This window comes from Diceros bicornis, chromosome 33, assembly GCF_020826845.1.
Source record: "Diceros bicornis minor isolate mBicDic1 chromosome 33, mDicBic1.mat.cur, whole genome shotgun sequence".
Lineage (NCBI taxonomy): Eukaryota > Metazoa > Chordata > Mammalia > Perissodactyla > Rhinocerotidae > Diceros > Diceros bicornis.
In genome coordinates, this window is record NC_080772.1 from 19471674 (window position 1) to 19498753 (window position 27080).

Below are 27080 nucleotides of genomic sequence, written 5' to 3' on the forward strand. Positions count from 1 at the left end.
AAACTCCACTTTCAGCCCTTCTCCCTTCTCAAGAGAATGAGAGGCAGGGCTGAAAATTCCAAGCTTATAATCACGGATTGGTCTTTCCAGTGACCAGCCCTCATCCAAGAGCCCACTCAGTCACTTAAATAGAACAAAATATGCTCCTAGTGCTCTTATCACTTAGGAATTTACAAGGGTTTTAGGAGCCCTGTGTCAGGGACAGGATCAAAGATAAATATTCAAACAAGAGATGCTCCTAATGTTCTTATCACTTGGAAAATTACAAGGGTCTCAGAAACTCTGTGCCAGGAACTGGGAGCAGAGACCTATATGTGTGTGTATATATATATTTTTTTCTGTTATCTCACACCCTCCCAACCTTGTCCTCCAGCTTCTCTTGTTAAGCAATTTCGTGTATATCATTTCATGACTAGACTGTGCACACGTGTATATAACCCTCTCTTCTTTCTCTATATATGGTAGTGTAGATCCTCTTTTGCATTTGAAGATACTACTTTTATGATTTATAGTATAAGAACATGACCATTGAAATTGGGTACCTGAGAGTTACTGTAAATATTCAGTAAGACCTTTGACCTTGTTCCCAGCACAGACATAGATGAAAAGAAGTTAATCTTGTCAATTTGCTATTTTCTTGTTTAACCTGAAGGGTGACTCATGAGTCACAAGGATTTATGAGCTTGTTTTACAGAAGAAAGAGAATGCCTTCAAGGAAGTTAGAATCACCAGGTAACCAGCCTCCTGCTATCATTGACACCCAGACATCAGATTGCCCGGGGGCTTATTTGGAGTGAAAGAAACGGCTTACCCCTTTGTTTCTCAGAAACTCCTCCTGCAGAGCCTTTTAGCTCCATAAAACCCCCTGCTTTTTTTCTCTTGTTAAGGGGGATTTGAGAGAACCTATCCTCCTGCCTTCTCATTTTGGCCAATTCGAATAAACCTTTCTCCATTTCCAGGCGCTGATGTCTCAGTGATGGACTTACTGTGCTGGACTGAGGCTGAGACTGAGGCCAAGGGCATGGGGCAGAGGGGTGCATGGAGAACCACATGAGCCAGGGGACAGAGGGGAGAATGGGAGACCAAAGCTGTCATTCCAAGTGAGAGAAGTCAGATCTGGGCCAGGGTGGCAGCTGTGGGGATGCAGGAGGATTGGATTGGAAAGTGATTTTCAAGAAAACAGCAAGGAAGGAAAGGCCTAGGAAGGCGGTGTGTTTGCTGGAACCACCCAGCCGTTTTCAGTCGAGGGTGATTGGCAGGTGATCTCTGGCGGCTGTGTGGGCAATGGCTTGGGCAGCCCCGGGCAGTCCAGGTGCTCAGCAAGGAGGCCATTACAGGGGCCGGGCCAGAGATGAGAGTGGATGAGGATGAGCTGATGCTGCCAAGCATCAGGCACACAAACTTGAGATTAAGACGTTCGGTATCACTATGACCTCCTGAGATTAAAAAACAACCTAATGCATCTGTTGACAGACCTGGAGCAGTTACTGTCTGCTGCTAAGGTTTCCACCACAGATGCAAGAAAAAAGTGTCCTGGCCCTTTATGTCTGTCTGATTGTGGCAGCCAAGATTGAATGGGGAAATAGAGGAAGAAGACAGGGTTAACACAGGGGAAAACGTGGAGAGAGAGGTTTTGCAACTCAGAAATAATGTTATAAACAGTGAAGAGCCTGTTTTATTTCAAGAGAGTCTAAAATTTGAGTTAAAGAAAAAAAAGCAACCTAGACCTGGCACAAAACTGTTAAAAACTAGCCTTCATCCATGGGTGAAGGGAAAATTCATTGTGTACCAAACTGATTGGTACTTGCAGCATTGCAGTAGGTTAAGGAAGGTATTAAAAAGCACTTACTGTGTTACATTATTTGCTTACTTGTTTACTGTCTAGATGCTGTTCCTTTGGGCAGGGATTTATATCTCTTTATCTTCCCAAGTCCTAGCAGAGTACCTGGCACATGGGTGGTGCTCAGTAAATGTTAAAGAAGATTCACTGAGTCAGTATGCCTCTTGGAGAAGAGGTTGGCTTTTTTAAGTGTGGTAATTTTGAAATATATTTTGAAAAACTAAATTCATAGAAGAAATTGATTAATATTTTCAATAACTTATTTAATAAAATTTTAGGAGTTTGAAAAATTTTTAAAATTATTTTTCAAGCACAATCTCATTTTTAATTTGATGAGAAGAAAAAGATAGTGGGTTAAGTTTAGGAAAATCTTAGTTCAAATCCAGCAATTTAAAAAAAGTCACTGTATTTGTTATGGTTCTCCAGAGAAACAGAACCAATAGTATGTATACATACATACATACATACATAAATATATATATAGAGAGAGAGAGAGAAGGAGGGAGGGAGATTTATTTATTTTAAGGAAATGGCTCATGTGATTATGGAGGCTTGCAAGTCCAAAATCTGCAGAGTAGGCTGGAAAGCTGGTAACCCAGGGAAGAGCTGATGTTGCAGTTCGTGTGTGAAGACTGTCTACTGGCAGAATTCCTTCTTGCCTGGGAAGGTCAGTCTTTGTTCTGTTAACAAAGGTGGAGTAGGCCTGCCCACATTATGGAGGGCAATCTGCTTTATCAAAGTTTTGATTTAAATGTTAATCTTATCCAGAAAACATCCTCATAGAAACATCTATAATAATGTTTGACCAAATAATCTGAGCATTGTGGCCCAGCCAACTTGGACACATAAAATTAACTATCACAATCACTATTGAAATCATTTCTTTTATTGAATTTCTTTACAGGTAGGGTAGAAATAGTGCTAAAAATTAAATGCAAGTAGAATTTCACAGAGCTGACTAACACTAATAAATCTTTAGTGTTTGCTGACTTGTTTATCTAATATTGTGTGTTGTTATGCCAACAAGTTAGACATCTTAGACAAAATGGACAAATTCCTAGAAAGACCCAAATTACTGAAATTGCTTCAAGAAGAAATAGGAAATTTGACTAGACCTATATAACATGTAAAGAAATCGAAATCTTCATTAAAAATCTTTCACAAAGAAAAGCCCAGATCTGGATGGCTTTGTTGATGAATTCTACCAAACATGTAAGGAAGAAATAATACTATTCCTTCATAAACTTAAAAAAAGAAAGAGAAGGGCACACTTCGCAGCACATTTTGTGAGATTAGTATTATCTTGATATCAAAGCCAGATGAAGTTTTCACAAGAAAACTACAGACCATTTATCCCTCATAAATATAGATGTAGAAATCCTCAACAAAGTATTGGCAAATTAAATCTAACAACATATAAAAATGTGTATACGCCCTGGCCAAGTGAGATTTATCACAGGAATGCAAGTTTAGTTTTTTTTTTTTTTTAATTGATGTTTTAATGGTTTCTAACATTGTGAAATTTTGGGTTGTACATTTTTGTTTGTCCATCACCATATATATGACTCCCTTCACCCCTTGTGCCCACCCCCCACCCCCCTCCCCCCACCCCCCTCCCCCCACCCCCACTGCCCCTGGTAACCACAGTCCAGTTTTCTCTGTCCATGTGTTGGTTTATATTCCACATATGAGTGAGATCATACAGTGTTTGTCTTTCTCTTTCTGGCTTATTTCACTTAACATAATACGCTCCAGGCCCATCCATGTTGTTGCAAATGGGACGATTTCGTCTTTTTTTATGGCTGAGTAGTATTCCATTGTATATATATACCACATTTTCTTAATCCAATCGTCAGTCGAGGGGCACTTAGGTTGCTTCCACTTCTTAGCTATGGTGAATAATGCTGCAATGAACATAGGGGTGCATAAGCCTCTTTGGATTGTTGATTTCAGGTGCGTTGGATAGATTCCCAGTAGTGGGATGGCTGGATCATAGGGCATCTCTATTTTTAATTCTTTGAGGAATCTCCATACCGTTTTCCATAGAGGCTGCACCAATTTGCATTCCCACCAGCTGTGTATGAGGGTTCCTGTTTCTGCACATCCTCTCCAACATTTGTTGTTTTTTGTCTTGGTGATTATAGCCATTCTAACGGGCGTGAGGTGGTATCTTAGTGTTGTTTTGATTTGCATTTCCCTGATGATTAGTGATGTTGAGCATCTTTTCATGTGCCTATTGGCCATCTGTATATCTTCCTTGAAGAAGTGTCTGTTCATTTCCTCTGCCCATTTTTTGATCGGGTTGTTTGTTTTTTTGTTGTTCAATTGTGTGAGTTCTTTATATATTATGGAGATCAACCCCTTGTCAGATGTATGTTTTGCAAATATTCTCTCCCAGCTGGTTGGTTGTCTGTTCATCTTGATTCTGGTTTCATTTGTCTTATAAAAGCTCTTTAATCTGATAAAGTCCCACTTGTTTATTTTTTCTTTAGTTTCCCTAGTCTGGGTAGGCATGTCATCCGAAAAGATTCCTTTAAAACCAATGTCAAATAGTGTGTTGCCTATATTTTCTTCTATGAGTTTTATAGTTTCAGGTCTCACCTTCAGGTCTTTGATCCATTTTGAGTTAATTTTTGTGAATGGCGATAGCACATGGTCCACTTTCATTCTTTTGCATGTGGCTGTCCAGTTTTCCCAACACCATTTATTGAAGAGACTTTCCTTTCTCCATTGCATGTTCTTAGCACCTTTGTCGAAAATTAGCTGTCCGTATATGTGTGGTTTTATTTCTGGGCTTTCAATTCTGTTCCATTGATCTGTGTGTCTGTTTTTGTACCAGTACCATGCTGTTTTGATTACTATTGCTTTGTAGTATGTTTTGAAGTCAGGGATTGTGATGCCTCCTGCTTTGTTCTTTTTCTTTAGGATTTCTTTAGCTATTCGGGGTCTTTTTTTGCCCCATATAAATTTTAGTATTCTTTTTTCTATTTCTGTGAAGAATGTCATTGGGATTCTGATTGGGATTGCATTGAATCTGTAGATTGCTTTAGGTAATATAGAGATTTTAACTATGTTTATTCTTTCAATCCACGTGCATGGGATATCTTTCCATTTCTTTGTGTCATCATGGATTTCTTTCAATAATGTCTTGTAGTTCTGATTGTATAGGTCCTTCCTCCTTGGTAAGATTTATTCCTAGGTATTTTATTCTTTTTGATGCAGTTGTAAATGGTATTATCTTTTTGAGCTCTCTTTCTGTTAGTTCATTATTAGCATACAGAAATGCAACTGATTTTTGTAGATTGATTTTGTACCCTGCAACTTTGCTGTAGTTGTTGATTGTTTCTAATAGTTTTCCAACAGATTCTTTAGGGTTTTCTATATATACAATCATGTCATCTGCAGATAGTGAGAGTTTCACTTCTTCGTTACCTATTTGGATTCCTTTTATTCCTTTTTCTTGCCTAATTGCTCTGGCCAAAACCTCCAGTACTATGTTGAACAGGAGTGGTGAGAGTGGGCAGCGCTGCCTCGTTCCTGTTCTCAGAGGAATGGCTTTCAGTCTTTCCCTGTTGAGTATGATGTTGGCTGTGGGTTTGTCATATATGACCTTTATTATGTTGAGGTACTTTCCTTCTATTCCCATTTTATTGAGAGTTTTTATCATAAATGGATGTTGTATCTTGTCAAATGCCTTCTCTGCGTCTATTGAGATGATCATGTGGTTTTTATTCTTTGTTTTGTTGATGTGATGTATCACGTTGATTGATTTGCGGATGTTGAACCATTCCTGCGTCCCTGGTATAAATCCCACTTGATCATGGTGTATGATCTTTTTAATGTATTGTATTCGGTTTGCCAATATTTTGTTGAGGATTTTTGCATCAATGTTCATCAGCGATATTGGCCTGTAATTTTCTTTCTTTGTACTGTCTTTGTCTGGTTTGGTATCAGGGTGATGTTGGCCTCGCAGAATGATTTAGGAAGTGTTCCATCTTCCTCTATTTTTTGGAATAGTTTGAGAAGGATGGGTATTAAATCTTCTTTGAATGTTTGGTAAAATTCACTGGAGAAGCCATCTGGTCCTGGACTTTTATTTTTTGGGAGGTTTTTGATTACTATTTCAATATCTTTACTTGTGATTGGTCTATTCAGATTCTCCATTTCTTCTTGGTTCAATTTTGGGAGGTTGTATAAGTCTAAGAATTTATCCATTTCTTCTAGATTGTCCAATTTGTTGGCATATAATTTCTCATAGTATTCTCTTATAATCCTCTGTATTTCCATGGTATCCGTTGTAATTTCTCCTCTTTCATTTCTAATTTTATTTACTTGAGCCTTTTCTCTTTTTTTCTTAGTAAGCCTGGCTAAGGGTTTGTCGATTTTGTTTAACTTCTCGAAGAACCAACTCTTTGTTTCATTAATCCTTTCTACTGTTTTTTTGGTCTCAATTTCATTTATTTCTGCTCTGTTTTTTATTATTTCTCTCCTTCTGCTGGCTTTGGGCTTTGTTTGTTCTTCTTTTTCTAGTTCTGTTAGGTGTAATTTAAGGTTGCCTATTAGGGCTTTTTCTTGTTTGTTAAGGTGGGCTTGTATCGCTATGAGTTTCCCTCTCAGGACCGCTTTTGCTGCATCCCATATGGTTTGATATGCCATATTATCATTTTTGTTTGTTTCCAGATAGTTTTTGATTTCTCCTTTAATTTCATCAATGATCCATTGGTTGTTCAGTAGCATGTTGTTTAATCTCCACATTTTTGTCACTTTCCCAGTTTTTTTTTCCTGGTTCATTTCCAGTTTCATAGCCTTATGGTCTGAAAAGATGCTTGTTATGATTTCAATCTTCTTAAATTTATTGAGGCTTGCTTTGTTTCCCAACATATGGTCTATCCTAGAGAATGTTCCATGCGCGCTTGAGAAGAATGTGTAGTCAGCTGTTTTTGGATGGAGTGCTCTGTATATGTCTACTAGGTCCATCTCGTCCAGTTTTTCATTTAAGTCTACTATTTCTTTATTGACTTTTTGTCTGGATGATCTATCCATTGCTGTAAGTGGGGTGTTAAGATCCCCTACTATTATTGTGTTGTTGTTGATTTCTCCTTTTAGGTTTGTTAATAGTTGCTTTATGTACATTGGTACTCCTATGTTGGGTGCATATATATTTATAAGTGATATGTCTTCTTGATGGAGTGTCCCTTTTATCATTATATATTTCCCTTCTTTGTCTTTCTTAACCTGTTTTATCTTGAAGTCTACTTGTCTGATATGAGTATGGCAACACCTGCTTTCTTTTGTTTGCATTAGCTTGGAGTATTTTCGTCCATCCTTTCACTCTGAGCCTGTGCTTGTCTTTAGTGCTAAGATGTGTTTCCTGAAGGCAGCATATTGTTGGGTCTTGCTTTTTAATCCATCCTGCCACTCTGTATCTTTTGATTGGAGAGTTCAATCCATTTACATTTAGGGTAATTATTGATATATGAGGGCTTAATGTTGCTGTTTTGTCACTTATTTTCTGGTTCTTTTGCATTTCCTTTGTTTCTTGTCCCATTTGTTTTGGACTGCCAATTCAGTTTGGTTGTTCTGTCTTATGACTCTTCTAGTTTTCTCTTTGTTTATCATATGTGGTTTTGTTTTGATTATTTGTTTAGTGGTTACCTTGAGGTTTGGGCAAAAAATATTGTGTATGAGATAGTCCATTATCTGATGGCCTCCTATTTCCTTATACTAAGTCAATTCAGTCACTTTTCTCTTCCCCTTCTAAGTTTTTCTTGTTATACCTTATTCTGTCTTGTGTTGTGGCTGTGTGTTTACAGTGATGAGGTTAAATTTATTTTTGGTGAATTTCTTCCTTTGATCTTTGAATTTAGTATTTAAGTGGTTGCTAACCTATTCCAGTAAAGATCTACTATTTTTCTGAGTTTGTCTACCTACTTTTCTCCTTCCTCCAAGCTTTGTGTTCCCTTTCTCTTCTTTTTTTCAGGCCTGAGGGTCTTGTTGAGTATTTCTTGTAGTGGGGGTCTTGTGGCCATGAACTCCCTTAGGTTTTGTTTATCTGGGAGAGTTACTATTTCTCCATCATATTTGAAGGATATTTTTGCTGGATAGAGTATTCTTGGCTGAAAGTTTTTGTCTTTCAGTATTTTGAATATATCATTCCAGTCTCTTCTAGCCTGTAAAGTTTCTGTTGAGAAGTCCGCTGAGAGCCTGATGGGAGTTCCTTTGTACGTTATTTTTTGTTTTTGTCTAGCTGCCCTTAATATTGTTTCTTTGTCGTTGACCCTGGCTAGCCTTACCACTAGGTGTCGTGGTGAAGGCCTTTGTCTGTTAATATATATAGGTGTCCTGTTGGCTTCGCTTACTGGTATTTCCTGCTCCTTCCCCAGAATTGGGAAATTCTCAGCTATTATTTCCTTGAATAGGCTCTCTGTTCCTCTTTCCCTCTCCTCTCCCTCAGGAATACCTATAATTCTTATGTTACATTTTCTGATAGAGTCAGATATTTCTCGGAGTCTTTCTTCATTTCTTTTTAGTCTTAGTTCTCTCTCCTCTTCCATCTGGAGTATATCTGTATTCCTATCCTCTAAGGTGCTAATTCTTTCCTCCATATTGTCAGCTCTGTTCTTTAGAGAGTCCAGATTCTCCTTTATCTCCTCCATTGTGTTCTTCATCTCCATCAGCACTGATTGGTTTTTCTTTATGATTTCAATCTCTTTTGTGAAGAAACTCCTAATCTCATTGAATTGTTTGTCTGTGTTGTCTCGTATTTCGTTGATCGTTTTTATGATAGCTATTTTGAAATCTCTGTCATTTAGTTTATGTATTTCTGTGTCTTCGGGGTTGATTTCTGGGTGCTTGTTCTTTTGTTTCTGGTCTGGTGATTTCATATATTTTTGCATTGTGGTTCCTGTGTTGGTTTTGTTTTTCCTCATCCTGGAAATCTCTGGTTGCAATTTCCACCTGCCGCCACTGTCTGGTGGTAAAGGGCTGTGTAGTCTAAGCCCCCTGCGCTCTGCCCCGGTTTTTCTGCTGCGATCTGCAGTTTTGTTTTCCCGCTGCGATCCACGGGTCCAGTCGTTTGATCAGGTCTGCCGCGGATCACTTGGTCTGGTCTGGTCGGTTGAGCTGCAGAGTCCGGTTTCCGGGCAGGGGGGAGCTCTCTCTTTTGCCCTCTGGGTCCCTGACGTGGGAGGCTTCTCGTTTGCCCCTCTTTATCCGCTCTCTGGGGTGCTCAGATGTTGATGGTAGCCCTGTGGCTCCTCTGAGTCCTCTGTGCTGGAGTTTCGCACTGGCTGAGAGATCCCGAAGAACCACGGTTTCCCGCCGAGGGCCGCCCCTCCCCCCTCTCTGGGAGCCGCGCGGACCGGGATCGCTGATCTGATGGGGAGGGAGAGGAGTTCTCCTTACCTCTCCCCACTTCCTCCGGGGACCCAGCACGTTCTTCTCTCAGATGTGCGGCGGTGTGGATCCCTCTGCTCTAGCTTTTCACTGTCTGGGATTCCGTTGTTGGTCTGTGACTGTTCCTTTTGTTGTATCTTGTCGGGGGAAGAGTTCACGGGAAAGCTCACTCCGCCATGATGCTGATGTCACCTTATCGCAAGTTTAGTTTTAACATCTCAAAATTAATTAATTTAATATACATACCAGATTAATAGAGTTAAGGTCAAAAAGTATGTGATAATCTCAATAGATGCAGAAAGAGCATTTGACAAAATCTAATACCCATTCAGGATAAAAAGTGTCAACAAATTAAGATTAGAAGAGATCTTTTAATCCTGAAGAAGGGCATCTATGGAAAAACCAATAGCCAACATTATATGTAATGGTTATGACTGGATGCTTTCCTCTTAAGAGCAGGAACAAGACAAAGGATGTCTGCTCTTAGCACTTCTATTCAACATTGAACTGAAGGTTCTAGCCAGAGGGATGAGGGCATAAAATAAATAAAAGGCATCAAAGTTGGAAAGAAGTGGTAAAACTGTCCTTATTTGCAGATGACATGATTGTGTTTGTAGAAAATCCTAAAGAGTCTACAAAAATGCATTAGAATAAATGAGTTCAGCAAGTTCACAAGATATGAAGATCAATGTACAAAAATTAATTGTATTTCTATATATTAGCAATGAACATTCTCAAAATGATATTAAGTAAATTCCATTCATCATAGCAACAGAGTAAAATACTTGACTAAATTTAACAAAGTGCAAGACTTATATGCAGAAAACCACAAAACGTGGCTGAGAGAAATTAAAGAATGTTTGAATAAATGGAGAGACATTCTGTGTTCATGGATTAGAAGTCTCTCAACATTATCAGGGTTGCCAAAGCATAAAAAAGATAGATGCTTGCCACATACTATAAGCTATACAACAAGAAGTCAAACAGTGTTCAGGTTACTCTTGATAAGTGTTTTACAAAGAAATAAAATGTTTTAGTTCTCAGTGTTTCTAATGTTTTAAATTTCAGTGTACTAAATTATTATTAGTTTTGCTGTTTTTAAATTCCCCTGTATGTTTATAACCAATAGTAAGGGAGTTGTTAATGTTCTGATAAAAGTTCATGAAGTTCACAGAACAATCATAATTTTCCCATTGGTTTTTAAGATTGCTGCATGGTTTCAGCTTGCTTGCTAATCTTTAAGGTCCTGCTGTACCGTGACCAAATGGGGTTTATTCTAAGAATGCAAGATTCATTTAATATTTAGAAGTCATTTAGTGTAATTCATCATATTAATAAAGGGAAAAGTCATACAATTATCAATAAATGTAGGAAAAGCATTTGATAAAATTCAGTACCATTGTGATAAAAATGCTCAGCAATATAGGAATAGAAGGCAATTTCCTTAATTCTGATGAAATGTAGCTACAAAAAGCCCTACATCTACCATCATACTTAATGGTAAAACATTGATTGCTTTTTCCTTGAGTTTGGGAACAACACAAGGTTGCCTTCTATCACTACTTTTTTTGTTGTTGTCGCTTAGCGTTTTACTAGAAGAACTAATCAGCGCAATAAGGCAAGGAAAAAGGTATAAAGTGCGGAAAGGAAGAAGTAAAAGTGTCATTATTCACAGATTGTATGATTGTTTAGGTGGAAAATCCAGAAGAATCCACTGACTATTAGAATTAGTAGTCATTTTCACATGGTCACCAGATACAAGGCTATACAAACCAATTGTATTTCTATATACTAGCAACAAACTGTCGGAAGGAGAGATTGAAAAAAATATCATTTACAGCCATATTGGAAATTTCAAATACTTAGGAATAAATCTAACAAAATATGAGTGAGTAAGACCTATACAAAACTTAACTGAGATCATTTAAAGAAACCTAAATAAATGGAGAGAGATACCATTTTCATGGATTATAAGATTCAGTATCATTAAGATGTCAACTTCTCTCAAATATCTGTAGATTCAGTGCAGCACTGGCAAACTTCTTGATAAACTGATTTGTAAGGAAAGAAAAAGAACCTGGATAACCACGACAGTCTTGAAGAAAAGGAACAAAGTTGGAGAACTTAAAGTGTTATATATAAAGACTTAGTATAAAATTATAGTATTTAAGACAGTTTAGTTTGGTATGAGGTTAGACAAATAGACCGTTGGAACACAATAGAAAGCATAGAAACAAACCCACTTATATACAGACGTGATTTGTAACATAGGCACCTCTGCAGTTCGGTGGGGAAAAAGGATGGTCTTTCCAATAAATGGTGCTGGATCAGTTAGACAAAATATCCATACCAAACAAAGAGAAACCTTAACCCATATCTCACACTACATACAATGTTAACTCAAGAAAAATCATTAACCTAAATGTAAAACCTAACACTATAAAGCTTTTAGAGAAAACATAGGAGAATGCTTTCGAGGCCTTGGAGGTGAATGAAGATTACTTAAATAGGACATGAAAAGAACTAACAAAAGAGAAGTTTGATTAAATGGACTTCATTAAAATTAAGAACTGTTCATCAAAAGACATAATTAAGAATGCGAAAAGGCAGCCATATGTATATGTGTATATGTATGCACATATATATAACATCTACACATCAGTAGGAAAAAGACAATCCAATTTTAAAAATGGGCAAAAGACTTGGATAGGCATTTCACAAAAGAGGAAATCCAAATGCATTTGAAAAGGTGCTAAGCATCAGTCATCATTAGGAAAATGCAAATTGAAACTGCAGTGAGACACCTCTGCACACAAATATAGTGTCTAATATTTAAAGGACTTACGATACCAAGAGTGGGCAAGGATGTGGATCACCTGGACTCATTCATTGCTGGTGGGAATGTATAATGGTACAACTTTGAAAAACCAGCAGTGTCTACTAAACCCTGTGACCTTATCCTGTGACCCAACAATTCCACTCCTAGGAGTATAGCCAAGAGAAATACATGCATGTATTCACCAAAAGACATGTACAAGAATGTCAGTAGAGCTTTGTTCATAATAGCTCCTCTCCCCCAAAAACAGAAGGAAACAGCTCAAATGTCTATCAACAGTAGAATGGATAAAAAAAATTGTGGTGTATTCATACAGGGGAAAAATATATGAAAAAAATGAACCACTGCTGCATACAACTACGTGGCTGAATCTCACAGATGTAATATTGAGTGAAAGAAGTGAGATGTGAAAGATTACTACCTGTATGATTCTTTTTGAGGTTGAAGAACAGATCTAATACAATCTACATTGATAGAAGTCTCCTTGTAAACTCTGTGAGGGGGTGTTGATGGGGAAGGGGTGTAAGTGTGCCTTCTGAGACACTGGAGATCTGGGTTGTGGTTACAAGAGTGCATACACATGTACAAGTTCATTGAGCAATGTGCATAAGATTGTGCTCTTTGCTGTCTGTATATTATTCCCCAATTTAAAAAAATTGGACCTATGGGAGAAAGTTTTCTTTGCTTTCCCCAATGGAAAGTGCTCAAAATGAGTAGGTTTTTTGGGATTTGCCAGAAAACTTACATGTACTGATACCTTGTACATTTGACAAGAGAAACCATGAAGATAATTGAAATTAAGGAGGATCCTAGCATTTGAAGGGTCAATAAAAATCATATTAAAGCCCACTGTGCTACTCTTCCAACTATGGCTGCTAATGCTGTTGTTACTGTTGCTGCTACTACTACCAGAAAACCTATGTTGAGTGCTTACTATGTGCCAGATGCTGTGCTAGATTCTTATCTCATTTAAGGTATTAAGCATGTCCTGTGTGATTCCACTGGGAAGACCTCTTGGAAGTTATCACCTGGTTTCCTCTGGACTTTGCCCCGTGTGCCTTTTCCGTTTTCTAACTTTGCTTTGTATGCTTTCACTGTAATAAACCATAATTGAGAGTATAATGACTTTTGCATCATTCTAATGAATCACCAAACCTGGGGGTGGCTGAGGACTCCCAGCACATTCCTTTTCACTCTTTTTTTCTGGTTCCTTTTTGGCTTCCTCACTTCTAAACTTTGGGTACTCCAGGAATCTGTTTTCAGTGTCCGTAGTTCCTAGCTGTTTTTACTCACCATTTCTAGGTGATATCTCTCACTCTTATATCAAAATTCCATTGATCAGCATTTCAGGCTCCAAAATGCACTAGATTTATTTTATCTTTCATGTTCCAGTCATTATTTTGGAAGTCTGCAAGCAAAAAGATTATAGATTACCAAAGTAAGAGATTTTACTCTTGTTATTAGAAATTGTTTGGTATGATTTTTAAACATTCATTTTAAATACAATTATGCTCATGGAAATTTGGAAAAGAATTATAAGGAAGAAAAAGATTACATGGTTGTAATTTAAAAAAAATATCAGAAAGGAAGCAACAGCAGAATTTGACATTGTAGAGAATCTCTAGAGTTTAGACTATGCTAAAAAATTATGGTTCATGTAATGATTTTGGAAGATAGACATAAGAAAGTTGTGGATGTTTTTACTAACTTTTAGTTGTACTTTTAATTACCATTCCTTTTGGCATATGTAATCTTAGGTTTCTCCTATTACAAACTAAATCCCAGACGTTCTACCTGTTTTGTTCAGTTTGTACAAGTCAAATGAGTCCTTTGAAATAACACCTTTATAACTGAAGTTTGAGTACAATATTCTCAATTTAAGTAGTCACATCTCTTGATAAGTCACCTACTTATGGAAAGGCCTATTATTATTTCCTATAATTTGTCATTTGATTATTTTTATATAATGCCTTCTCATGGTAATATAATAATGAAAAGAAGAAACTAAGTGTTCCATGGTAATTTGTTTTATAAAGTATTTATTATGAGTATGCTATGTTAGAAGATAAATTAATATTAAAAAGATTATATACTTTAGTTTTAAATATTTTATTTAACCCACAACCACTATAGAAACCAAATACTTCTAATTGATGTAGTTCTGAAGCATAATGTTAACTGTCTTAGAGTCACTGATGTTGTACTTGAAGTGACATCACTTCAAATGACCCTAAGATGACACTAATGCTTTACTTGCCACTGGAACCATCAGAAGACAACTGATCTGAATAAGTAAGTCTCACCATGTCTCTTAGCTCATTAAGTCAATTGAGATGCCCTTGTTAATGCATAGTTTAAAGTAGTATAGAAAATATTATTAAAAATTATTATTTAAAACAAACAATATTTAAATTATTCCATACAGTTCTTAATTTTATTTCTGTGACTACCTCTAATGCCATCAAATGTTGGTACCAGATGACAAAAATAAGAATGAAAAAGTTAGTATTTTATGTTGACTAAACCTTAAATTAATAAATTTTGAATAACTCAGAAGGTATCACTTGTCTTTTAAGACAGTTATTAGAGATACTATTTGCAGCAATAATAGAAAGCAAATACTCTTGATAAATAAAATTGAACTTAGTGTGGACAATAATTGATAAATGAAATGAATCACATTTTTCTTTCTGTGCTTCCATATATATCCATCATGCAGTATTGAAAAACAGTAGTAAAAGCCACTTGAAACACATGACTTTTCAAAAAGCTGTAAATTAGTTGTTCCCTGAGTAGGGAAACCAAGCGTGTTGGGAGGCATCATCCTTGCAGCATTGTCTTCTTTTTCTCCTTGACACAATAGAGGGTCCATTGTGACCCTATCTAACTAGAGATATGTAACTTTGGTTACTAGTTATTATGCTTCCTCTCTCTATGCAATCAGACCACTAAAAGCAGAAATGAAATACTAAGAGTAGTGTGTTTTTTTCCTCTCTTTCTCTCAGTTTTTCCTCTTACTCAGGCATTCATTCATGTATTCATTCACGCATTTATTCAGTGAACATTTCTTGAATACAAGTTTTGTGCCAGACGTTGTAAAATTGAATAAAGCATGAACCTTGCTTTCATGGATTTTATAATTTAGTTTTATATGTGATACTCCATTCTGAATGTGAGAATCAAAACTATTTCTCTCTTTAGGCTTAAATTCTGTATCTTTAAAAATAAGCTTTAGATGCCTTTGTGAGGAAAGAATGCCTTTCTAGGATGATTTAAAATTCCAAGCATATGGAATGCTCTGGATTCTTTTGGAAGAGACTTGAGAGCACGAGTGAGAGGTGTTCCCAAGGAATCCTTTGTTATACTGTCTAGCATCAGGAGTTAAGTAGGCCAGAACTGTTTATAGAGAATTCTATGGTGTTTATGATAGAAAATGGAATTTAGTGTTACATAAAAATCAATAGACATCCATTTATATTTATACTACTTTGATGTTTTTGCCACTGAACTATTTTAGTGATGATATATAGAGCAGTGATCTGACACAAGAATGTTAAGTTCCCATCATTTAGTTGCACTGTGAGGAATAAGGCTCAAAAATGATGATGTCCTTATCAGTTTATAAACTGCAATTATTTTACCTATATTCCTTGTAGCTGACTCTAAGGAAAATTTTTATTTTGTTTAGAAATGGTAATTTTTTTATACTATAGTATTATATAATAAGATTAAAGGGAGAGGGGCTTCAGAAATCTACTCATCTGATATCTGCTTTTTGACATAGTATTTTACTATTAATATTTTAAAAGTATGTGATTTGATTTTAACAGCTTTATCAAGGTATAATTACATACCATGAGATTTACCCATTTAAGTTGTATAATTCAGTGGTTTTTAGTGTATTTGCAAGTTGTGTAGCCATCACTATTGTTATCACCCCTAAATGTAATTTGATTTTTGAACTGTATGTTAGGAAACACTACTCAAATTGAAGTTTTTCTTAAAAAATTAACATTCTTTTACAGAGTTTCTGTTTGAGATGATGAAAAACTTCTGGAAATGGATAGTGGTGATGGATGTACAACATTTTGACTGTACTTAATGCCACTGAATTGTACACTTAAAAATGGTTAAAATGATAAATTTTATATTCTGTATATTTTCCTGTAATAAAAGTTAATATCCATTTATATGAAATCAAAATTGGTGTTTTAACTTGAAAAGTTTTTGGAAATTTCAGCCTGAGCCACACATAGCCCTAATAATTTTTTCTCAAACATGTTATAGCAAGGATATTCTCATGTGTTAAAAAAGTGACGTTATTAATTTTCACAGACTGAAAAACAGACATTAACATTGTTGTAAGTATTTATTTTTATAGACGTTCCAGTAGAATTAAAGTAAGAAGTAAAGATAATCAGCTTTTCTTTGCTTTAATTTTGCTGTTCTTAAAAAAGCAAGATGCCAAACAATGCAGAACCATTTATTTTAAGGGGGAAGAAGTAAATACATACACACACACAACACACAAACACACACACACATAATATAAAAGTATCTGTTTATGGATACATAAGTCTTTGGAAGGAGACACAGGAAGCGGTAATGTTGATTGTTCTGGGCAGGAAGATTGGGTGGCTGGGATTCCTAGGTGGGAGGGATATTTTCCATTATGTGTATTACCTATTGAAACATTTCAAATAAAAAATTTATTATCCTGATCCCAGTCTCAGAATCAACATGATTATGTTCCTTCCTACTGTGCTTTGTTACAGGAGATTGTATTGAAATTGAGATTGGTTTGAAAATTAGCTATTTACTAAATTGTTTTCTTTCTAGGAATTGATTATGGATTAAGTTTACCACTTGGGGAAGACTATGAACGAAAGAAACATAAACTAAAAGAAGAATTGCGGCAAGATTACAGATGCTATCTTACTCAGGTAATGAGTTCTGTTAGTTAGTTGGGTCTTATGCTTCAGAATTCATCTCCTAAATTTTTTTCCTAAGATTTTAGTCGTATGTGTTAATTTTTAGTATCTAGCAATGGGATATAATAGTGAAAGTTAAGTAACATATGTGACATTGGTAGAGAAAAAAATGGTGCTGGGAACTGGTGGAATAACACAGACTCTTGACCTTTGGAGTAGGGCAGTGGGGTCTAATGAGATTGTAAATTCTGGTTATTCATGTTTTCTGTAAAGTTATCATGGTTTAAAATAGCCCAGTTATGATTTCGTACTCCTCTACTCCCCTCAACCACGTATTAAAATGACAGGTGGAGTTCTAGTTGCTAATTATTTTCCTATGAGCTAAGCTTATAAAACTTCACTTAACATATTTATTTAACCACCAAAGTCTTTATGATTTAATCTGTTTACGTAACAGAACTCTTGTTTTAAGTATATTTTGTTAAATTATATAACAGCTAAACTAGAGATTTATTGTAAGTTTTAAAATGCAATTTACTTTTTAGTTTATAAAATTATTTTGAACAATCATGATGTTTCTAGTCACCCCAAGATATTCTTTAGTTTTTTACTACTTTATAGCGTTTGTTCCAAATGTGTAAATGGTTTCATTTATTCTGATTTGCACATGGAGAGAAAGGACTTTGAATACATTTTATCAATGGTTTGTTTCCTTGACTTTAGGATGTTGCACAAGCAAAAAGAAAGGTAGGGTTGCCTGCAAAGTGTTCGCCTTTAATTTTTTTTTTAAGATCTGGTAGCTTGCAATCATTTGCATTTATGATATTACTGCTCTCAGACCAATAAGAAAAAGAGCATCATTTGTGATTTTGAGACTTTTGAAGGGTACCATTTTGTATCCTTGCTTTTAGGAAGATGAGTCTATACATTTATAATTTTCCGTTAATAAAATCAAGCATTCTTTTTGATTCCTGCTTTGCATTTGTTTTTGTTGCTTTCTTATGCATCCTTTAGAAATGTTCTGTAACTGTTTTAAGTACATTTGTTTTCAGCATGACAGTTTTTTTCTTCGAAATAATTATGATTATGCTAATCACATTAAGATTAATAAAATAATAGAATATTTAAGATAGTCTAAGATTTTTTGAACTATGTTGTCAGGATTTGGATTACTTGATATTTTTGCACCCAAGCCTGTGGATTGATTGCATTTGTAAATTTATATTGGAAAACAAAGAGAAACAGTTGTATAGTTTTACAAAACTGTTTTTAGAAAGAATCTCACATATCCTTTCATCATTCAACCAACACTTTTTAAACACTTATCATGACGATGAATCAGGTATGAATCCTGTCTTCAAGGGGCTTAGAATCTAGTTGTAGAGATAGCACTTATACAATTCAGAAAGTGGTAACTCTAACAAGAAGGATATAGTGAGCAGGGAAGGCCTCAAGGTAATGTAAGACATTGTAGGATAGGTAGCTTTTGGATATTTGAGATGGTAAATCGAGGAGAGGAAGCCTTTCAGATGGAGAACAGAGAACGAAGAAGGACTTGGAGGGTAGACTTTAACTTTGTATGAATGAGGCATATTAGGGTTTCCCGGCCTGAGTTGGAGTAGATTCTTTTTGAGAGTAGTAAGAAATAATGATGTAGATAGATAGGATAGGATCAGATTAGAAGGCAGTAGATTTTTAACTTGATATGTGTGATAAGCGTGGTGAACCATTATACCTCCTTAAGCAGCTTGAAGTGTGTTTTAGGACAGTTCGTTTTGCATGTTAGAGACTCTTATCTTATTGTCTTAAATTACTGCTACAGATTTTTAACAGATCTCCTGCCACTAATTCTCAGTCCATTCTCTATGCTACTTTCCAGAATGATCCTGTCCCTTACCAATTTAAATGCTTCAGTGTCGCCTCGCTGCCGGCAGGATGAAAATTCAAATTCCTTAGCATGGCACGTGAAGTCTTTCATATTCCAGCCTGCCTCCCTGGCCTTGTACCTCATTATCTCCCTCCATCCCCCACCGCTCCTTATTGGGTGGGGTTTTTTCTGCCATCTACCATATTCACTTGTGGATTTTATATTACTTCATAGATAGAAGATTTTAAAGGAGAATGGAGGCATAAGAAGAAATTGCCTTTGTGACCCCTGGAATATGTACAGTTTCCAAGTCCCATTTTTTCTGAGTTTCCGGTGGCTTCCAGACTTTTGGATTGCGTGGATATTTAAATTAAAAAAAGATCAAATATTTAAATTTTGCCAAGAAGAGCTATTAAAACAAACAACTGTCATTTTCTTTCCAGTTTTTAGAATAAAAGACACTTGACTATCGAACAGTGCAGGAATGAGATGTTCTCAGAAGAACAGTTTTTAAATTGAATGAGTAAATTTATATTTCCAGCCCAGCTCTATCTCCTGAACGTCAAACTTGTATATTTGGCTGCCTTTGACATTTTCACTTACAGATCTAATGAGTGTCTTATGTTGAACATGTCTAAAAGGGAACTCCAGATTTCCATTCTTGCCACTCACATTCCCTAGAAGCCTGTACTATCTGTAGCCCGTTCTTTCTATTTTTTTTTATCACAGCACTTGTCACCTTCTAACATACTATATAATTACTCTTCATTATGTTTATTATTTCTTGTCAATTTCCCCTGCTTGAATGTAAGCTTCAGAAAGGCAGGGATCTTCGTTTTCTTCACTGATGAGTCCCAGATGTATCAAACATAGTAGGCACTCAATACTTAATGAATGAATAAGTGAATAAGTGAATAACTAAAATTCAGCTTTTTGAAAAACTCACTATATTGTCCTTATTGTTTATTTATTTTTTTCATTTTATTGAAAATTTCAAACATCATCCTGGACCTGTGTTGGAAGTGGGGAATTGCCCAGTGAAGGAGCAAGGATGCTATATCTCTGTCTCCCCAGGGTTGGAACGCTGAATGTTTTTTTTGTGTGTGTAAAACTCTACAAAATGACTAGGTTTATTGTGTGCTTTGGTATATAGGGGTTAAACTGACTCGAGGATCTAGTCATGTGTCATATTGTTTCCCTTGACAAATAAGTTGAGTTCCATGTAACCAACTTTCAAATTAGCCTTTGTAGCACAACTTATTTGTAAATTCAGATTTAATGAAACCTTATTAACCACTTAGTTTTATTAATCACTCTGTTCCCATAATGTTTTGACTATAACTCTATTGTAGAAGTTAGTGCATTATATTGTAGTTATTTGTTTACATGTTTGTTTCCCCAACTGAATTATAAATTTCTTGAATATAGGGAACATATGCTTATCTTTGTCTTGCTACTACCTAAAAAAGTAACTGGAAAGTATTAGCTGGGCAATAATTGATTGTTTAATGAATAAATAAAAGGCATAGAGCTAGATAGGTTAACAAGTATTGATTGATTTAATCCTCATAACCTAGTGATTGGCATTATCCCTGTTTTTTTTTTGTGTGTGAGGAAGATCAGCCCTGAGCTAACATCCGTGCCAAATCTCCTCTCTTTTTTTTTTTGCTGAGGAAGACTGGCTCTCAGCTAACATCTATTGCCAATCTTCCTCCTCTTTTTCCCCCAAAGCCCCAGTAGATAGTTGTAGGTCATAGTTGTACATCCTTTTAGTTGCTGTATGTGGGACACCGCCTCAGCATGGCTGGAGAAACGGTGCATCAGTGCACACCTGGGATCCGAACCCGAGCCACCAGTAGCGCAGCACGTGCACTTAACTGCTAAGCCACGGGGCCGGCCCGCATTATCCCTGTTTTAAGACAAAGAAACTGAGGCAGAGAAGTTAAGTAACTTATTTCAGATTATATGACTACTAAGTAGCAGTACCAGAAAGTTGGGGATTGTATATATACATATATTTTTTATTGAGGTCATAATAGTTTATAACATTGTGAAATTTCGGTTGTACGTTATTATTTGTCAGTCACCATATATATATGTGTGCATTTACCCCTTTTGCCCACCCCCCAACCCCCTTCCCCTCTGGTAACCACTAATCTGTTCTCTTTGTCCATGTGTTTATCTTCCACAGCTGAGTGAAATCATGCTGTGTTTGTCTTTCTCTGCCTGGCTTATTTCGCTTAACATAATACCCTCAAGGTCCATCCATGTTGTTGCAAATGGGATGATTTTGTCTTTATTTATGGCTGAGTAATATTCCATTATATATATATATATATATATAATGGAATGTAGTGTCTATATATATACACATATACACACTACATCTTCTTTATCCATTCATCTGTTGATGGACAGTTGAGTTGCTTCCACATCTTGGCTATTGTGAGTAATGCTGCAGTGAACATAGGGGTGCATAAGTCTCTTTGAATTGTTGATTTCAAGTTCTTTGGATAAATACCCAGTAGTAGGATAGCTGAATCATATGGTATTTCTATTTTTAATTTTTTGAGAAATCTCCATACTGTTTTCCATAGTAACTGCACCAGTTTGCATTCCCACCAGGGGTGTATGAGGGGTCCCTTTTCTCCACATCCTCTCCAACATTTGTTGATTTTTATCTTGGTAATTTATAGCCGTTCTAACAGGTATAAGGTGCTATCTCATTGTAGTTTTGATTTGCATTTCCCTGATGATTAGTAATGTTGAATATCTTTTCATGTGCCTGTTGGCCATCTGTATATCTTCTTTGGAAAAATGTCTGTTCATATCCATTGCCCATTTTTTGATTGGGTTGTTTGTTTTTTTGTTGTTGAGTTTTATGAGTTCTTTATATATTTTGGAGATTAACCCCTTGTTAGATATATGACTTGCAAATATTTTCTCCCAGTTGGTGGGTTGTCTTTTCATTTTGTTCCTGGTTTCCTTTGCCTTGTAGGAGCTCTTTAGTCTGATGTAGTCCCATTTATTTATTTATTTATTTATTTTTGTTTCCCTTGCCTGAGTAGGCGTGGTATTTGAAAAGATACTTGTAAGACCAATGCCAAAGAGTGTATTGCCTGTATTTTCTTCTAGGAGTTTTAAAGATTTTATTTATTCATTTTTTCCCCCCAAAGCCCCAGTAGATAGTTGCATGTCATAGGTTCTCATCCTTCTAGTTGCTGTACGTGGGACTCGGCCTCGGGTTGGACGGAGAAGTGGTGCCTCGGGGCACGCCCGGGATCCGAACCCCGGCCGCCAGCATCAGAGCGCGCACACTTTAACCGCCAAGCCACGGAGCCGGCCCTCTTCTAGGAGTTTTATAGTTTCATGTCTTACCTTCAAGTCTTTAATCCATTTTGAGTTAATTTTTGTGTATGGTGTAAGATAATTGTCTACTTTCATTCTTGTGCATGTGGCTGTCCAGTTTTTCCAACACCATTTATCGAAGAGACTTTCCTTTCTCTATTGTATGTTCTTGGCTCCTTTGTCGAAGATTAGCTGTCCGTGGATGTGTGTTTTTATTTCTGGGCTTTCAGTTCTGTTCCATTGATCTGTGTGTCTGTTTTTGTACCAGTACCGTGCTGTTTTGATTACTGGGATCGTGTATATTTTTTACTAATCCCTTTTGTTTGTTATAGTGTTCAAAGAGATTTTACATTTTTCATCCTCCTTGATCCTTATCCCAGCCTTGGTAGGTAGGCAGAGCAGATACCATTCACATTTCATGGAAGAAGAAAGTCTGGTCAAGGAGGCTTTAAGTGACTTGCTCAGTGTTACACAACTGAGAAGTGTTAGTCCTAGAGCTCAGGTCCTTTGACTCCTAGTCTAATGCTCTGTCTACTATGCTGCATTACTGAATATTTAATGAACAGGAATGGAGGGACACATAAAGAAACAATGTTCACAGGATTTGTCTTCTGGCATTTGAGTAGATACCCACTCATAATTGCAGGAAAATTGGAATAAAAACATTATTGCAGCATTCATAAGGATGTTTATGAGGAAGTTTAAATTTGTCTTAAGAACAAAAGAACAGTAGGGCATTGAGAACGAAGAATATGTGCTTAGAAGAGGAATATAAATTGGAAAAGAGTTTCCTTTTTTCCCGTGCTTTTGATCAGCTGGAATCAGTAGATATATATGAATTGCAAATGAAAATTAAGATCTGATTCTCCTCTTCAGGGAGTTGTTAATTGGAATAAAATTCTCTTTTTTTCTGATTACTTTTGGTATGGTCTCTATAGATATGTAGTTTCTGTCTTCATCGCCATTTCATTCTTTTGCTCTGCATAATGTAATGGTTTAGAATGTAGACTGTAAAGACACATTTATGAAACATTTTATGAAGGCAATTAGGTAATATATTTTTTTAATGTGTATATATACAGAAAAATTTTCTATCCACGAGTGAAACAGATCCATCTACTCTGGGAGTTTCTCTTCCTATTGATGAGAGGTTGTCGGCCAAGGTAGGTGGATAGGAGTAATTATTGTGGGTAGCAGTTTTATGAGGCATCAAAATCATAAAAGAACATACTCCTGATTTAAATGCAAATGGATTACATCATTTCCCATACTTGAATATATTTCTTTTTCAAAAATCTGTAGAGTCTCTAGTTGTGCTGTTTAAAAAATTTTTTCAAATGTTACATTTATAACCGTGTAATGTGATGTATTTCTTTAATGTGTTGATTAATTGAATATTCAGAAGTCATTTTTTTCAGCATTGATTTCTGAGCTAAATAAAGTTCATGCTATGTGACACAGTTATCAAATGAGTGGGTGAGAGTATACTGAGCTTTTATGTAGAATGAGGTCTGGGGCTATTTGAATGTGTGTTTCTGTCACTCTACAAATACATGTACATACTCATTAGAGGTGCTAGCGATAAAGCACTGTACACCTCTTGTACAGACTCAATTCCCAGCTAGATCAGGGATCATGTCATAGTATGTAAGACAGAATAGACAGTTAATAAGTTTCAAAAGATGACCTAGTTTCTTTAATACTTTTGTAGATTGTGCTGTTTCAATGACATTAGAGATATTAGGGCTTAAGGACATTTCCTAATGTAATATATTTGCATTTTAACAGAACATTTACATTATTTTAGTGTCCATGATAATTTTACCTTTTTATGTTTAAAATATAACAAGGATCCTTCTTTATTCTTGGGAAAGAAATGGTTAGCAGCAGGTCTTTTGGGAGTGGGGTGGGGGATTGGAGACAGGAGATGTCTCTGAGAAGGAAAGAAGGAAGGTAACCCTGTCAAATCTTCTTGGAAATGCTAATTCCAGACCTCCTGGCAAACACTTTCATGTATTTACTAGTGGAAGAGATTTATTTATGAATGCTTTCGGCAGAATGAATCTGGATTGTCTAAGATTGCTGTTGGTAAACAAACCTAGCATGCATGGATTTATGGAGCATGGCTCCTTGGAAAATGTTATCTAAGTTTTGTAACTACTAGAGTATAAAATGGAGATGTTTCACAACAGAAGCAGCTCCCTTCTTTTGGAGACCTCATGTGTTAATCTGGACCTTAGCATGTAGTAATGTGTGTTTTAATATGGCAAGAAAGGATGTAGGGAATTGCATTGGTGGTCTTGGACCTCTTCCTACTTCTCCTGTGCCTTGCAACTAATTCTATCCTTGAAATTGTTAGTAAAACTTGATTCTGGGTAAGATCCCTGATTTGTATGAGTCAATTTGACATTAAGGTGCTTTTTCCTGAAGTTAAAGTTAACATTGCCTTTTGGTTTCTATTTTAAGGAAAGGTTGAAACTTGAACGCAACAAAGAATACAATCAATTTCTCAGGGGTAAAGAAGAATCCACTGAAAAGTTCAGACAGGTAGAAAAGAGTACTGAGGTAGGTTTTGCTTTTAAAGTAAAGTAAATCTTTAATACCACAGGTTGAATATTTTGTACTTGAAAATAGTTTTATGTGTTAGACATTTCATTTGGTTTTTATGTAAATATTTAAAAAATTAAGCCAAATCAAACACAGGACATTTAAATATTTAGTTTTATAAATGATTTTATCTTGTATTTAAGAACTTACCCTACTTTTTAACTTCATGAGGGAGATTTAATTTTAGAGATTGATTTTAAGTGATTTTTATTTTTTATTTTTAAGTGATTTTTTCTTTTACATTGACAGTTTCTAGCTGTATGTTTTTTTTTCCAAATTTAAGGATGGTTGATGTTACTAGGGCCAAAAAATTTACCGGGTTCTATATATTCTTTGCGTTGAGAAAGAATTTAATTTGAAGATTTTGAAGCAATATTTAAGTGCCAAAATATGCCTGATATCTCCTGGGATAGGAATTTGTATTTAGTTTGTCTTCTCTTTTCGTAGCCACTTATCCATATTATTATTGCCTGTTTATTTGATGTTTATTAAGTTTTATTGAAGGATAACATTTCCTTGAAGTTTTTTTGTAAAGATAAGATATTTCCTATGGGTGATTAAGCCTTAGAGTCGAGATGGTAAATAGAATAAGCATCATTGCAGTGTTTAATTACCTTTTAAGAAATAGCATCTCATTAAGATCTGTTTCTTTTTTTCTTTTTTTTAATTGACTAGCGCAAGAGTCAGAGAAATAAAAAACCTATCAGTCAGGTTAAGCCTGATTTACCTTCACAAATACAAACATCTTGGGAAAATTCAGAGGGTCCTAGGAGAGATGTCTTAACTCCTTCAGAGGCATACGAAGAGCTTCTAAACCAAAGGCGACTAGAGGAGGACAGATATCGACAACTAGATGATGAAATTGAATTAAGGAATAGAAGAATCACTCAAAAAACTAATGAAGAAGTGGGCATTTCCAATAAAAAACATCAGAGGTTTGCCAGCAAGGCTGACATCCCGGATAGAAGATTTCGCAGGTTTAATGAGGATCGTGTTTTTGATAGACAGTATTATAGACCAGACCAAGATCCTGAACGAAGTGAAGAAATGGATGAGAGGTTTAGATATGAAAGTGATTTTGATAGAAGACTTTTGAGAGTGTATACAAATGACAGGTATTTACAACTTTATTTTTATTTTATTTGCTTGATACTACTATTGTTACTTTTTATCATTATATTAGGGAGAAGCAGTTTCATTTGATTTACATGTTTGATTACTTCTAAGATGCTGTCGGTTTTAAGATGCACCATTATTTTAGGTGCCACTGAGGGAACAAAGAAAACACTCAAGATGGGGAGAAAGGGACTCTCTTGTAAAGCTGGGACACTGAAAGGCTACAACCTTTATGTAAAATTAAATGGGAAATAAACTTTCTCACAGAAAGGGGCAGAAGAGAAACTTCCACATCTCAACCGTGACGCTTGAGTGGAAGGAGTAAAAAAAAAACTTCCCTGAGAATTTGAACTGTAAACCAGTACTGATTCAAGTTTGCAGTCCAAATTCATGCTGCCAATATTGTCCAAAAAAACCTCAAGGTGAGAAGTGAGAATTCAGAGTTGTCTTAGATTCATAGTGCCCAGAGGTGACAGGCAGGGGAAAAAGAACTCCTCTCTGCAATAACTTGATTTAAAACCAGGTTGATGGCTATCCCAGTTTCAGATGTTAAAAATGTGGAAAAAAGGACCACTTTAAAATAGATGAAATACAGTTTATTCCTTTAATGTTCCTATCTTCTAAGTACTTTTATCAATACATTTCTTTGTTTTTAAGTTACTTATTGAACATTTATTTAGGGGAAATGGTACTGAATTTTTTGGATCAGATTTTCAGTTGCTTTTCAGTTCCTTTAGATGATTTTTTTTTTGGACACGATTTGTAATTTCTTAACTGCTATAATGGGGTCATTTGTCTTAATAGTTAAAACTTGCTATTTTTTAACCTAACTTTTGATTTGGAGTTAGAAATATGGCAGGGTCCTGTATTTGTCACTGACTTCTTAACTTGAAAGGGTTAAATCTAAATTTTGGGCAGTTTATGGGACCTGTTTCATTTATTAGTCCAAATAGATTACTTTTTTAGTATTTTAGAAAATTTCCTAGACATAATACTCCACATTCGGTATTCTAATTATTAATAATAATACAAAGCCTTTACAGTTGTCTTCTACTCTTTATTATTTAGCTATTATGTTCTGCTCACCCAGTCTTTTAAATATTCACCCTGAATTAGGTAATTTGAGTGAAGGATTAGAAT

At 35.8% G+C, this 27080-nt stretch overlaps 1 protein-coding gene and 1 non-coding gene across 7 annotated transcripts in view; both read left to right on the plus strand.

The window, feature by feature from the left end:
- CSPP1 (centrosome and spindle pole associated protein 1) overlaps nt 1-27080 on the plus strand; it is a 233987-nt gene that overhangs the window by 108553 nt on the left and 98354 nt on the right. For 3 of the 6 annotated variants that reach the window (XM_058528814.1, XM_058528816.1, XM_058528817.1), the window contains 4 exons: nt 16911-17014; nt 23300-23380; nt 24684-24782; nt 25500-25939. In XM_058528814.1, the coding sequence (XP_058384797.1) occupies nt 16911-17014; nt 23300-23380; nt 24684-24782; nt 25500-25939 (724 nt within the window). The remainder of the gene's footprint in view (nt 1-16910; nt 17015-23299; nt 23381-24683; nt 24783-25499; nt 25940-27080) is intronic. The other 3 variants (XM_058528815.1, XM_058528818.1, XM_058528819.1) reach the window with 1 other exon arrangement.
- LOC131396687 (small nucleolar RNA SNORA31) lies at nt 1458-1590 on the plus strand. The gene has a single exon (XR_009216618.1). It is a non-coding gene; the product is annotated as a small nucleolar RNA SNORA31 (small nucleolar RNA).